This window comes from Podarcis raffonei, chromosome 4 (genome assembly GCF_027172205.1).
Source record: "Podarcis raffonei isolate rPodRaf1 chromosome 4, rPodRaf1.pri, whole genome shotgun sequence".
NCBI lineage: Eukaryota > Metazoa > Chordata > Lepidosauria > Squamata > Lacertidae > Podarcis > Podarcis raffonei.
In genome coordinates this window covers 39,714,134-39,729,116 of record NC_070605.1, presented here as the reverse complement: position 1 = coordinate 39,729,116, position 14,983 = coordinate 39,714,134, and the positions used below count along the sequence as shown (strand labels likewise).

Sequence of the window (14,983 nt, the reverse complement as noted above, 5' to 3'; positions counted from 1 at the left end):
TCAAAGTGCTGATAATGATCTATCAAAATTAAGATATCTGACTAACTATTCCCTGATATGAGTTTCCTTGCATCTTAATATCTTAAAGATATTATACATTTCAACTTCTCAAGCATGTTTGGTGGGAATTTGAGTGGACCTTCTCAGCGTCAGCTCCCAGGGTTTGCAACCTCTTGCCATTAGATGCAACGGAGGAGAATTCAGATTTCAGAAAACAAAACTATCCTTGTAGGGCCAATATGGTTTGCTTTGTCCATTCACTAAACACACAGATTCTCACTCCAGGGTTTTGAAACAAGCATACTGTACTGATGGCACATTTCATCCACCATAAGAGGAAAATGAAGCAACCAACATAAAAAAAAATTGGTTAATTAAAAAAATAGAACTTTGTTACTTAACATTTAAGGCATTTTAGCACAATCATTTTATTATACAACAACTGAGCTTTTGTTTCTATTTGTGTCCCTCTAGATGTCCCTTTCATTGCACATTCATGATGATTTATGCCTCTGATGCTATTGGATCACACATGATCCTGCTTACCATACTATTTATGCCTGCACATGTTTTGGGGTGGTCATACTACTTCATTGCCAACCAGAGTTTATCCTGTAACTTTTCATAACACACAAATGTCTGGGGGTTTTTGTCCAGATTTTGTCGCATTATAGACCCCTCCAGGCAGCAGTAATGTGGATGCAAGAATAACAGAACAACTAACAAATCAGAATATATGCACCACTAAAACACTCTTATAGTGTCATAACACACCCACAATAAAACATGAGTCTGGACATCTTAATACGCACAGTCCAGCAGTCTGCTGAGAAACTTGGAAAGACTTTCATAACTGAGAAACCAAAATGGCTTTCAGAATGATCCCTTACTAACTTTGGGTTCATGATACTAAGGAGCAGCTCAAGCTTGAATGAAGCCTTATGAGTCTATGTTCTGGAACTCTCCTTTCATCAAGCTTCAAACAACCAGATTTGGTTGTGGTCAGATAGCAGTCCAACAAACTCATATGTTCTTCTAAACGGGCATCTATAACATTGCCAGGGGCCACCATCTTATCCACTTGACTGATGCAGTCATATTCTCCTGAAGTTCTTGATTTCAGTAAGAGGACTGAAGACATGCTGGAAATGATCCATAGTTCTTTGAACAAGATGTCATTGTTTCCATATATGACCCTTCCTCTGATGACATTTTGGAGCTCCACCAGTCTGCTTACTATTCACGCTTCCTCGTACTATTCGCCAGTCTGTATTTCTTTAGAAACAAAAATATTATTACTTTTAAAAAGAAGAAAGAAAGCCATTGCTAAAACTAATAACTGATTGGCACATCTCCCCTAATTTATCTTCTCTAATTTTCACTCATCCACAAATATACAAACATATAACCAACTGTTATATATGTGTCATACATACAAACACACACACACACACAACACACATAACCCAACACATACACACACAGCCTATTTCTGGATCATAAAGTTATTATCTATGCAATATTTCATCAGACATAAAGGCCACATTTAAAGCACTATTATACCACTTAAACAGCCATGCCTTCCCTCAAAAGAATCTTAGGGGCTGCACTTGTTTGAGCAGGTTAAGCAAGTGGTTATTAACTCCATTATGTAAAACCAATGACAATACAGTCGTACCTTGGAAGTCAAATGGAATCCGTTCCAGAAATCCGTTCGACTTCCAAAATGTTCGGAAACCAAAGTGCAGCTTCCTGCAGCCAATCGTAAGCCGTTGAAGCCCCATTGGGCATTCGGCTTCCAAAAATAGTTTTCAAACCAGAACAGTCACTTCCGGGTTTGCGGTGTTCAGGAGCCAAAACGTTCGAGAACTAAGCTATTCGAAAACCAAGGTGTGACTGTACTGTTGTTTTATACTCTGGGAATTATACAACAGTAAGGGAATCAGAATATTCACAGAATCTGCATATAAGGTTGCATAGAGCAAAGTTGTTCCATTGGCACAAGAATGCATCCCCACCTTCAAATTTTCTCCAGAAGCTTGGAAGACACCCCAGAACAGATTAGGGTTGGAGGAGGCACATGAGGAAAGGGAGTCCCATTGTGCAGGTGTAAGTTATTGTGCTAATCAGATAACTTCCCTGGGTATATGCTACGGGAGTGAAATATTACAGAGAGGTTCATTCACTAAATACCCTTTCTATAAAATTCACACTTTTAAAAATACAGAGTACAGTTCTTCATTGCATGAGGTACTTACGCGTTACTGAAAGGGAAGTTGGATCAAGCATCATGTTTGTGCAATCAGGTATATTCAGCCCATCCATTTCTTCCTTGTCATAAATATTTTGCCTTAAAATATTCATCACAAACCCTTCACTCATTCTAGACTTCATAAACTCTTCAGTCTCAGGCGGCACTGTGAACCATAAAAGGTAGGATGCTGAGTTGTTTTCTTTACTGTAAGAAGGAAAGAAACATTGTGGGGATGAGAAGTCATTGGGTTATACTGCTATTCTTCCCCCTACTTTTGATACACTTCATGAGGTAATGTGATAAATGCACATTTGGGAGCAAAAAACAAAGAAAGATTGGGGTGTTCTCCTCTGCATCAAAGGAATGTAAGCTGGCAGTATAATAAGAAGAATAAGAATAAGAATAAGAATAAGAATAAGAATAAGAAAGAAGAAGAAGAAGAAGAAGAAGAAGAAGAAGAAGAAGAAGAAGAAGAAGAAGAATTTAAACCCTGCCCATCTGGCTGGGTGGCCCCAGCCACTCTGGGCAACTCCCAACAGAATATTAAAAATGTGATAAAACATCAAACATTAAAAGCTTCACTGAACAGGGTTCCTTCAGGTGTCTTTTAAAAGTCAGATAGTTGTTTATTTCCTTGACATCTGATGGGAAGGTGTTCCACAGGGCGGGTGCCACCACCGAAAAGGCCCTCTGCCTGGCTCCCTGTAACCTCACTTCTCACAGTGAAGGAACCACCAGAAGGTCCTCAGCACTGGACCTCAGTGTCTGGGCTGAATGATGGGGGTGTAGACACTCCTTCAGGTATACTGGGCCAAGGCTGTTTCATGTTGGAGTGGCTTTTTTTAAAAAAAATCTCACTGGGAATGTGTACCAACAACTTCTTAAAGCCCCAAAGCTATATTGTAGGGCTCCTGCACCCTTAATCATGTATGAATGTAGCTTGCTGGGCAGACTGATATTGCATCGGCCATCCTTAATACAGTGGTACCTCGGGTTAAGTACCGTACTTAATTCGTTCTGGAGGTCTGTTCTTAACCTGAAACTGTTCTTAACCTGAAGCACCACTTTAGCTAATGGGGCCTCCCACTGCCACGCGATTTCTGTTCTCATCCTGAAGCAAAGTTCTTAACCTGAGGTACTATTTCTGGGTTAGCGGAGTCTGTAACCTGAAGTGTAAATAACGTGAAGCGTATGTAACCCGAGGTACCACCGTACTTTAATAGCAACAGGTTAGGGCTGTCATACATCCGGGTTTTCTCAGACACGTACAGGAATCACTGAGAAAAATGGCGTCCTGGCAGATTTTTGCTGAACTGGCAAGTTGGGCTAACAAAAAAATGAGGGGTGTTCCCCCAAAAAGCTCAACAATCTCAACAAAAAAAAGCCTCCGTCCGGATTTTCACTTTGGGGGAAATGGTAACCCTACAACGTTGGTGAGTGCTGAACGAAGTAGAGCCAAAACAGGGCCACCAAGAAACAATTAAAAAAAGGGGGGGGGACTGAACATTTTAAGAAATCAAATATGGACTGTGTTAAAATTTTCTCAACACACTTTCCCCCCATTCAGTTTCAGGTGTTCTAAATCACATAATTGAATCCTTGGAGCTGACTGCCCTTTCCTACCTGAAGGAAACAACTTCAGCCATGACGAAATACCGTCCAAGTGCAGGTGAATGACTGTATACATCTGTAAGCTTGAGAGAGAAGGCATTAATTACGGACACATGTTATTCACTTATCTATTTATTTATTGCATCCATCTCTCTCTAAGGAGCTCTGTGTGGTGTACATGGTTCTCATCCTCTTAGTTTATTCCCCACATCAACCTTGTAAAGTAAGTTAGGTTGGGAGACAGGGACTGGCCCAAGGTCAAGCATTGGGCTTCATGTGTTTTCATTTTGTATTTTTATGATGTGAACTGTCCTGTGATCTTTGGATGAAGGGTGGTATGCAAATTTAACAAACAAACAAACAAAGGCTATGAACTCAGGTCTCTTCCAGGTCTTAGACCAACACACTAACCACTGCACCACACTGGTTCCTGATATTGCACATTGCATTGATATTATTTAGCTATTCTCCATGACACTCCGTGACATTATGGGTTATAACATTTCAGAAATGTCCGCTACAGAGTTACAAATTACTTTAGATAAATAGTAAGTCTCCTTCTGACATTTTGCTGGCATCCTGCCTTCCTTCCTTGAAGGCAAAAGTACACCTTCCTATCACTTTTGTTTCCCAACTAGTTCCCAAGTAGCGATCCTTCCTGCTTTTCTAAGGGGGGAAATGTTGTCTTAACAGGGATGCACAATAAAAATACCACCATCAGTTGGACCAGGCTTTGTGTAGCTTAGAAGGCCCTGGTGCAATTGTCACTGCATCATATTATTCCCAGGGACATTCCTGGAAGGGGGGGGGTGCAGCTGACCTGTTTGGGCAATGAGAGGAGTCATCTTCTTCCCCCAAGAATGATCCTGGGAACGACAACACCAGAGATGCTGACTTGCACCCAGGATTGAGGGGCCCCAGTGCACGGCGCCCTTGTGCGCAACAAGCGTCATTGGGAGGAGGCTGAGTGTGGACCCCAGCATGACACAGCTTCAATGGCTGGTGGCTCCTCCTCTCTCGCACTCAGGAGCCAGCCACTGAAACTGTGCCATGCTCAATTCAGCACCGGGTCTCCTCCATCCCCTCAACACTGAGGGGCTCCTAGCAGATATGGGGGGGGGCAAAAACACCTTGGCCCCATAGAGCTGGTGCTTCTGGACAACACATCATGACATAAGAATGATCTCATTGGAATATTCTATTCAAAATGGAGACCTTGTTTGGCTCATTGTTGCCACCTCAAGCAACACTAAGGATGGATGGCTCACCACAGAGCCATTCTGAACAGATTTCATTGCCCCCAGAACTGGCTCCATGTTCGCTTGTTGATGGGTGGACAAATCCACCCACTTTTACAAAGAGGGAGGGAGGTGCTTAGGGATTGGTCCTAAGGCTGCCTCCTTATTTCTTCAACCTTTTAAATATTTTGGTTTGTTTAGAGCAGCTTTGTGGCTGCACAGTGTGTGTGTGTTTGTTTGTTTGTGTGTGTGTGTAAACAAACTTCCAAGAAATGACTGCACATGATAATTTCCTACCTGGAGATTGTATGGGGTGGAGGAGATGACTGTCCCATCTTTCCCTCCTTATATTGACTGGCAGTAACTCACCAGGCTTTCAGACAGAGGGCCATTCTCTTCCCTATCTGGAGATGCCTGGGATTGAACCTGGGACTTTCCACATGCATGACAGATGCTCTGTTATTGACCTATGGCCCATCTCCTAAGGATGAGGCTCTTGTGCCTTATAAGAATGGGACAGAAAATATGTTCATGTGTGAGATCATGTGATCATTTGAGTTAGAAGGACCTTGAAGGTCACCCAGTCCAATATACTACTCAATGCAGGATGAAGTGGCAGAATGAATACATACAGGAGGAGATGTAAAGGAAATTCTATTGCACTGCCAGAAACTGTTCAGTTTGTGCAATGATGTCATTGGATACCACCATGGGACTTTAGCTGGAAAACTTACCCTTTTACTAAGATTTTCAAAAATCAACTTAAATGCTGATTCTGAGAGCTCCAGGTCAGGATTAGTACAGTGAATTTTTAATATCCCTGTGAAATTATGAAGACTGCCATTTGCTATTGATTCAGGGTCCCAGTAGTCATCTTCATCTATGTAAACTGCTAGAATAATAATAAAAAGTATTTGTAGTAACTCTCACAAGCTAGCCAATATATTTTTCATCATATAGTGATTCTAAATAATAACAACAACAATAACAATGACAACAATAGCAATAACAATAACACCTTCCTCTCAATGAGATGAAACATATGTCTATATTTCAATTTCATTAAGCCAAGATCAGTGGTTTGGGCTGTGGGCTGTTGCAAAATCATAGGAGATTAGAGTTGGAGGACATCTAGACAAACTTCTTGCTCAGTGCAGGAACCTTGCAAATACAGCCCATTCTATCCCATGTACCTGTGGACAGCAGTGGGTGGGCAGAGAGTAGAATGATGGCTTTATGCCCAGTCATATACCTGCATTCAAGCACAGATGACTCTATCTGCATACAAACTGCACATGGAAAATTCAATTCACATGATCAAGATTCTTGAAAAAGAGGCATGGAAAAAATGTGAAGCAAATAAATAAAACCAGTGACCTTGTCTTTGAAAAGTTTTCTAAGTATATGTACAGTCTGTACACATTTAGGCTCTTTCATTCTCTCCCCCTTTTACATTTTTAGTTGAATATTCAGTGAATGTTCAATATACATGCAGATGACATGTTTACATTTACTCCCAGGGCCAATTTCAAAGCAGAAGTAATGCTAGCATACCCAGACACTGGTGGTGCCTCTTTTTCACAGCATACAGACACAGCTATCTCTTGGGACCTAACTAGACACAGTGCATAGGATGAATAGCATAATGTGCTCTGTATAAATAAAGCGGCTGTGGTGAAAGTTCAGACTGGGATCACAGTGCTCAGGAGGGGAATTTAAATTAACACTTATCCGTTTTATGCAAACACACACACTTTATGTGTAATAAACATGTTTCACTCTTAGTGTTGATCTATAACCCCCCCAAAAATAAAAATGTGTTGAAAACTGAATAAGTCTGAAAGCCATTTTTAAACCAACTATAACATGTTAAATTTTGAATGTTTTGTCAGTTTTGCCTCATAGTCAAAACACAGGCATAGGCAAACTCAGCCCTCCAGATGTTTTGGGACAGCAACTCCCATCATCCCTAGCTAACAGGACCAGTGGTCAGGGATGATGGGAGTTGTAGTCCCAAAACATCTGGAGGGTCGAGTTTGCCTATGCCTGTCAAAACAGCTTTGTGAGGAGGAATCCTAATTTTTCTTTCATAGATGGAGAAAGGTGAAAGACATTGCCCAAGATCAAATAAGAAATTCAAGGCAGAGGTGCGCCTTGATCCAAGTCTTCAGATAAATGTCTAACTGCAGGAGCAATGCTGGTTTTAAATTCTTTGCCATTTCTAATCCACAGGAGTACCCCCTCCTCACATAGAACTACAGTGGTACCTTGCAAGACGAATGCCTCGGAAGACGAAAAACTCGCAAGACGAAAGAGTTTTTCATTTTTTGAGTTGCTTCACAAGACGATTTTCCCTATGGGCTTGCTTCGCAAGATGAAAACGTCTTGCGAGTTTGTTTCCTTTTTTCTTAAAGCCGCTTGAGGAGGTGCAGTTGCGACGGACCGTGCTTCGCAAGACGAAAAACCGCGCAAGACGAAAAGGCTCGCGGAACGAATTAATTTCATCTTGTGAGGCACCACTGTATCATAGAAACACTGTCGGTATACACACTCTACATTTAAAGCACCCCCCCAATAATCCTGAGAACTGTAGTTTGCGAAGGGTTCTGGAAATTGTAGCTCTGTGGGGATAAACTATAAGTACCAGGATTCTTGGGTATGTGTGTCCTTAAAACGTATGGTGTGTACTCTGCCATAGAAGTCCCAATCTAGATGACTACATTAAGTCCCATTGCTTTCCAGTGGGAATTCAGATTCAATCCTATACCCACTAACCTGGAAGTAAGGCCCATTGAACTCAGTAGGACTTCAGTGTAGACATCATATAAGGACTGCCCTATTAGTCACAAGTAACTTGAGATGGATTGAGACCATGGTGGGGAGTAGTTCTCCCCACATATCTTTGATGTCATTTCATATCGGAAGAAGGGTACATACCTGAATAGAAAACTAAACTTAGAATAGTCACAAGAATCAACACCAGAAAAGCAGAAGTTAAAATCATCCACAGCTTGCATTTCCAAAAAACAGTTTCAAAACATGACTTGAAGTAGGCTGGCGTCTGTCACAAAAAAAGAGTAAAAGGGGGGAAATATGTTAATAAGTTGTGTGAAAGATTGAAAGCAATCTCTAATTGAATTATTCCAACACACATGTATTAGATTTGACCTTGTAGATCAAGGTAACCAATGCCTCTAGATGTTGTTGAACTACAGCTTCCATGATCCCTGGCCATTGCTCATGCTGGATGGGACTGACAAGAGTTGGAGTCCAACAACATCTCAGGAGCACCATTCTTCCTACTCCCAAGTCTATAACAATATTGGAAACTCCAAAAGGAGATGTTGGAGCTCGGAACTCAACAAGTAGAAGCTGTCATACTAAGTTCCTAGCTTGAAGAGCTAACTGTTACACCTTTAGTAAACATCTGTGTTTGCTAAGCAGGATGTTTGCTATCACATGCATACTTGCTTAAACCAGCACCTTCTTTGTTGAGAATAAAGAGCGATAGGGTTACAACAGTTTCAGGTGTGAATAGCTGTAGCCTTTGAAATCCATGTTCTTGCGCCATAAATATGATAGTGAGCACATCACATTACAAAAAAATTATAGTTGCAACATGTGTGTGACTACCTAGGAATAAATCACCTGCAGATTTAAACATTTTATTTTAACAACTGAGACCTGCAATGAAATGTTGCAGTGTTGAGTGCCTGAGTGCACTCTTCACACATTGTACTGTTGATCGTATTGTTTGCTTCCCCCACAATACTCCATTCCATCCCTCTTCTTACCAGATTCCCGCCTTCCCAACATGTTAGGTTCCCCCCCCCAAGATTTGTTTGTACTTCAGCAAGCCTTGGGGATCACCTCAACCTGCTGATAGCAACATCTTGTTTGTGTATTATTGTTTGCTTTATAAGAAGCAACACTTTGAGAACAGAGATTGTTGTTAGCATGTTGAATTTTAATATCTGAACTTGTAAAAGTATAGGGTATATCTTTTATTTATGTGCAGATTCCCCCCCCCACTCTAAGAACTGTTAATGAATGGGAGAGAGTGATAACTCTTTTAAGGCAGCCACCTCAGAGACATTTACCTGTCCCATTGAACTTGATGGCTCTTGCTTCTGAGCAGACATACATAGGGCTTAATTGTAAACTAATCACAACCCACCTTGGTTTTACTAGTCAAAAACCATGTATACATAAGATACATAAATGTAAGACTTTTCACACACAAAATTCACACATGAAAATGCTGGTGAATTTTCACAACAACTTTTTAAAAAGTTGCAAACTGATGCGGAAATGTGGCAAGATTAAGATTAGAAAAATGAGGAAGTGAGAGAAACTGAAACTGGCTGATTCATGCATCGCTGCGCCCCTGAAACTGATATGTTGGTAATCTTAGTGAGAAACAGGTGTTGTATCTGTTAAATGGGGGTGTTTCACACTGAATTTTCCAATTTCTCTGTGTGAAACACACACACACACACACACACACACACACACACACCTTTAAAACTGTTAAAGTTAAAGCTTGTCCCAAGAGAATTCTTTATTATTCTGAAACAATGCAAATTAATTGTAGTAACACACTTTTACCAAACAGAAAGTGAATAATTCAGTGGCTTACCTCATTATGGGCTTCAGGATTAAGAGGCTCATGCTCCAGTTCTTCATTGCTTAATGCTGGTAAATCAATGGTCTCATGGCCATTCATTGCTTCTTATTCCCCGTGAAGAACTTTTCAACACAGGACATGTGAGCAGGAAAAACTAACTTCCTCTGCATTTTCAGCCCTGGGTATGTTTCTGATGATAACACGCCAGAGCCGAAAAGTTTCTATTGTTCCCGTGTCCCATATCCTGTGCCCCTGAAACAGGACGATAGACTGGAATGCTTCAAAACAAAAACAAAAAATAGATTTCAAGTGAGCGCTTGGAAAAATCAATACGTAAAAGTTGAGAAGTCCCAGTTTTATCAGCGTTCGGGAAATGCAAAGTCTCGTTCGAGGGTTGTGCAAAGAAAGGCTGGATTTTCCAGTTTGGTAAGCCTGCCTTCTGCAGACACAAGCAGGTAATATAACCTCAGGCAGCCCAGCCCTTGCTGGAGTGACAAATAAAAGCTCATGCTTGTACAAGAATGAAACTAGATCCTTGACAGGGATGGCCTTATTAGATATCAAAGAATGCTAGCACAAAAAACCGTGATTGTAGGTGAGAGCTGGAAAAATTCAAATTATATACAAAGCTTCTTTTGTCTGACAGTGGCTAATTGCTAGACTAATAACTACATATATCTAGATAATAATCTTGCCTAAAGGACCCCAGGAGAACCCTGGCACTTTCAAAGAACATTTGATCATTAATTCCTTGAAGGAATTTTGTAAATATAGACTTGGACCTACTAAGCCAACTGGGAAAGAATGAAATATAATATTAAGACTGAACTCCTATGCAGACTTATTTGAGTCGCATCAAACATCAAACAGTACCTCTGAATAAACAAATGCAGAATTGTAACATTAGAGTACTGTTGCAAGGGTTAATAACACAATATTCTGCACGTCTACTTAGAAGTAAGCTCCATTGACTTCAGTGGGATTTATTCCTGGGTAAGTGAGTTTATTATTGCAACTTTAGTGTCTGTTTCTTACTATTGAGATATCATACTTGGTTTCCATGGCTGTAAAGGTATGTCATCTGAGACTATAGTTATACATCTTCAACTTCACAGTGACTAGTTCAAGCTAAACTTAAAGCATGTCCACCCAGCAGTAAATTAATAATAATAATAATAATAATAATAATAATAATAATAATGTATTATTTGTACCCCACCCATCTGGCTGGGCTTCCTCAGCCACTCTGGGTGGCTTCCAACAAAGATTAAAAATATATTAAAATTTCACATATTAAAAACTTCCCTGAACAGAGCTGCCTTCAGATGTCTTCTAAATGTCAGGTAATTGTTTATCTCTTTGACATCTGATGGGAGGACGTTCCACAGGTGGGCGCCACTACCGAAAATGTCCTCTGCCTGGTTCCCTGTAGCTTTGCTTCTCACAGTGAGGGAACCGCCAGAAGGCCCTTGGCGCTGGACCTCAGTGTCTGGGCAGAACGATAGGGGTGGAGACGCTCCTTCAGGTATACTGGGCTGAGAGTGTTTAGGGCTTTAAAGGTCAACACCAACACTTTGAATTGTGCTCGGAAATGCCATTGAGCTCAATATTAAATGTATGTTTGAACTTAAAGTGCCCTGACCTGCCAGTGAGGCTATCAGGGGAGAAGCCTATGTTTCAAGCAGTCCTCTAGCCAAAGTTCTGTCCAGTCCAATCCAGTTTTAAAGATATAAAGAAACAGAGGATGACTTGAAATTATGCAACGGTCAGTTTTGGACACCACCAAATCCACGTGGGTCACCTATTCTTTGTCTTCCATACTATAGTGAGACACGTTTCTGTTTAAATTGTAGGAATTATTTCTGAATTTGCATCATTTCAGACATATAAATTAACACACACTAATACAAACCTTTTCTCCTCTCTTCTAATAATGCATTTATTCCTCCTTTTTCTTTTCTTTTTGATAAATCTTACATGGCCAGTCTACCAGCCAGGGAACAAGGATATATGAAGAATTCTAAATACAAATGGGTGCTGTTGCACACATGACTCCACCCCACAGTTCCTACAACCAAAATACAGACATCTAGCCCTGTTACCAATACATGATTTCAGATCAGCAGATGAGGAAGAAGCATGGACAACTACCTTTGGTCTTCTTAGAGGTGGCACAATGGGTCAGTATGTCTGGCTGTTAACCGGAAAGTTTAGTGGTTCGAGCCCACTCAGGTACAGCTGAGGGAAGTATTCCTGCATTGCAAAGGGTTGGACTAGATGTCCCTGAGGATCCCTTCCAACTCCACAGTTCTATGATTCCCTCACCCTCATTATTGCAATGGTTTGAAAGTCCTGCCCCATGCATGGTTGCATCAGGGTAAAGGTGGTTTGCAATAGGAAGTTATCCTTCTGGCCAAGAGAAATGCAATTTTTGTGGTCAGTCTACCTTTTTCTTTTTTGTCAAGAGTTGGGGTGCACTGTTGCACTGATTATATAACAATTATGTTATGTGTAATTACAATAGTGAAATCACAAATATTTATGTGATTGCACTATACCCTTCCTGTTATCTTGATCGTTTCAGGTGGTCTTTTCCAGGGGTCCTGTGAGAATGAATATGATCACCGCTCACTTGGATCACTGGTGAATTTGCAACCATCTTTCTGAGAAACATTAGACATCCTATGGCAGCTGTAGCATTGACCTAAGTGCATTTGTGTTTGTGTTCACCATGCACATGGTGGACCATCCCAAAATGAACAGTGATGTTAACCAGTCCTTTCAAGTAATGGATATGAGTCACTTTTTGCTCAATTCATTTTATGTTGCAATCCAGATGAGCACATTTTATTTACACCACTTATGGTAAATAGTTTCCTGTTCCCACAGAAGCCCTAGATTGAAAATGACAACACTATTCTTTAAAACTTCCATAAGCTCAATAGGAAACATGGAGTTTAAATTCTGTCAGAGCCATTTAAAATAAACCCAGTAAGAAATGTCATATACAACAGGTTTCTGTTTTGTTTTTGATTTTTACCAAAATTAGTTTTAATTTCTATTCCTCCAAAGGGCTTAAAGTTTTACAGCTTTAAAAGCCCTGTGGGGATCTTTGGGAACACATCTGTAGTTTCAAAACAACAACAACCACTACCACCAAGTACCTGTGGAGCAAATGCACACTTTGGAATTTGAAAGAGCTGGATAACATTTTATTCATTACATAATTTATTTCTTTTCGATTCCTGACTGATGCTATTCTCTGAGGTTCAGACTCAGAAGGAATGAAACATGGTATTTATGGAAAACAAATAAAACTATGACATAGTTGCTATTGATGTGGATGTTCATGCTGTTTCTTCCAGAAACCATTACCAACTCTGGACATTTTCAGAATGGATTGAACTAACACACACACACACACACACACACACACACACACACAAAAAGGCATTGTATCGGGGAAATATGCTATGTAGAAATGTGTATATTAGCTAAAAATGCACACAGTTTAAGCTGTAGCCCTATAGATACTTATCCAAGACGATGGTCTATTGAACTCAATGGGATTTACTTCTGAGTAAATGTGAGTAGGATTACATTGTTGGTCATTTTTTGCATAATACACTTAAGTCACTTTTCTGCATCCTTGGCTTTCATCTAAACAAGAAAAGTCTTGCATCTCTTCCCAGAAGATTCTTAGGCTTTGTCAGACAAATCTAGATTCTGATACAGTGGTATTTTCACATGGAAAGCACCTTCCATGACTCAGGTTAATTACCCAAGTACACAACACACAATATTATGTGGGTGGGTTGTATCCAACTAAGTTCTATTCAGAGTAGGTTCATTGAAATTCCCGTTTCTTTCAGTGGGCCCACTCTGAGTATTGCTGACTTTGGCTACAACACTGTGTGAGTGTACATGTGAGTTTATAGTACTGAGCTGTGCAGATGTAATACTACCTAGGGCATCAAAGCTGTACTATATTGAATTAGACAAAATAGGTCAAGTTAAGGAAAAATGACAAAACACAAGGATATTTTAAAAAATAAAAAAGCATTTGTCATCACATTTATTTGAGCATACATGTAAAGGAAGAATCTAAATCTTAAATACCTTAAGTTTATGCAGTCCAGCAGCCTGAAATTCTGAATTCACTTTGAAGCTGCAATCTTTTAATGTGTGCCTGGAACCTATTATCTTTCCAACGGAATTTTCTTTTGTCTTCTTTTAGTGTTTAGTCCCTTTCACTCTCCATTGGCTCTTTCTTAACCAGACAGGAGAAAATGTGGGAATATTCTCTGTTATAGCTCAGGAGGTGAAACTGCAGATGAATCATTAACTGTGCTAATGTGTTGCTTCACTTTTCCACATAACCCGGATGTCCAGAGTTCATTCACGGTTCTTTAGCTTCAGTATAACTTAGTATATCGCTCATCTGTTATTTATCTGTTTATTGCTATGTTACGGCTCTACATTTTTCCTACTCACCACTTCCTGAGCAGGAGGAAGTCACAGTGGCAGGTGTTTACAAGGTTAATGTTGACAAGTCATGTAGTGCTCCCGTAATGCTTGATGTTGGTTATTTTATTTTATTTTAACAAGTTGAATGTAGAGGAACAAGCAGATACTTAGGCAGCCTGTATAGCAAGGTCAGGTCACCTTTGACCCTCCGAGAGCTAGAACTGATGTGAGTCCAACACCACAGATTAGCCATACTTATTGTATAAATACTTATTATATAAGCTCTTTGAATTCCCTAAAGTTACTTCCATCTCAAAAAAAAAAAAAATCTGACTGTTTCACTTTCATTAGCCCCATCACCAACTGAAAAACTGTTTTTTCCAACACCAACCTTGGAAGATACTATATTTTTTGCTCTATAAGACACACATTTTCCCTCCTAAAAAGTAAGGGGAAATGTGTGTGTGTTTTATGGAGCGAATGCAGGCTGCACAGCTTTCCTGCACAGCGTTGTTCCCGCTGCGCTGAAGAGGCTTTGCGTTGCTTTCGCTGAAGCCAGAACAGCAAGAGGGATAGCTGTGCTGAAGAGGCTTCGTGCGGCTATCCTTCTTGCTGTTCTGGCTTCAGGGATAGCTGCGCAAAGCCTCTTCAACAACAGTTGATTCAGAATATTTTTTTTCCTTGTTTTCCTCATCTAAAAACTAGGTGCATCTTATGGTCGGGCGCGTTTTATAGAGCGAAAAATACGGTAGGTAGGGCATGCATTCATTTGGAAACATTGACTGT

At 40.3% G+C, this 14,983-nt stretch overlaps 1 protein-coding gene across 3 annotated transcripts; it reads right to left on the bottom strand.

The window, feature by feature from the left end:
• Positions 1-403: 403 nt before the first annotated feature.
• On the bottom strand, positions 404-14,021 carry C4H3orf52 (chromosome 4 C3orf52 homolog). Of its 3 annotated transcripts, XM_053386326.1 has the most exons (7): positions 13,850-14,021; positions 9,743-10,008; positions 8,041-8,164; positions 5,838-5,995; positions 3,878-3,948; positions 2,259-2,458; positions 404-1,275 (listed from the first exon to the last, which is right to left on the bottom strand). In XM_053386326.1, the coding sequence occupies exons 2-7, from the start codon at positions 9,827-9,829 to the stop codon at positions 1,256-1,258; spliced, it is 660 nt and encodes a 219-aa protein (XP_053242301.1). In that variant the 5' UTR covers positions 9,830-10,008; positions 13,850-14,021; the 3' UTR covers positions 404-1,255. The 3 variants fall into 3 exon arrangements, with proteins under 3 accessions (XP_053242301.1, XP_053242302.1, XP_053242300.1); XM_053386327.1 differs by lacking the exon at positions 13,850-14,021 and having other exon boundaries at positions 5,838-5,992; positions 9,743-10,422; XM_053386325.1 differs by lacking the exon at positions 13,850-14,021 and having other exon boundaries at positions 9,743-10,419.
• Between the last annotated feature and the right edge of the window lie 962 nt (positions 14,022-14,983).

Bases quoted from the DNA above. Each gene is read 5' to 3' on its own strand.
- C4H3orf52 (XM_053386326.1), bottom strand. From the start codon at position 9,829: ATGAATGGCCATGAGACCATTGATTTACCAGCATTAAGCAATGAAGAA. The intron at 8,165-9,742 runs GTAAGCCACTGA...TTTTTGTGACAG, and splicing joins ATCCTGAAGCCCATAATGAG to ACGCCAGCCTACTTCAAGTC. The intron at 5,996-8,040 runs GTATGTACCCTT...TTATTATTCTAG, and splicing joins AAGTTTAGTTTTCTATTCAG to CAGTTTACATAGATGAAGAT.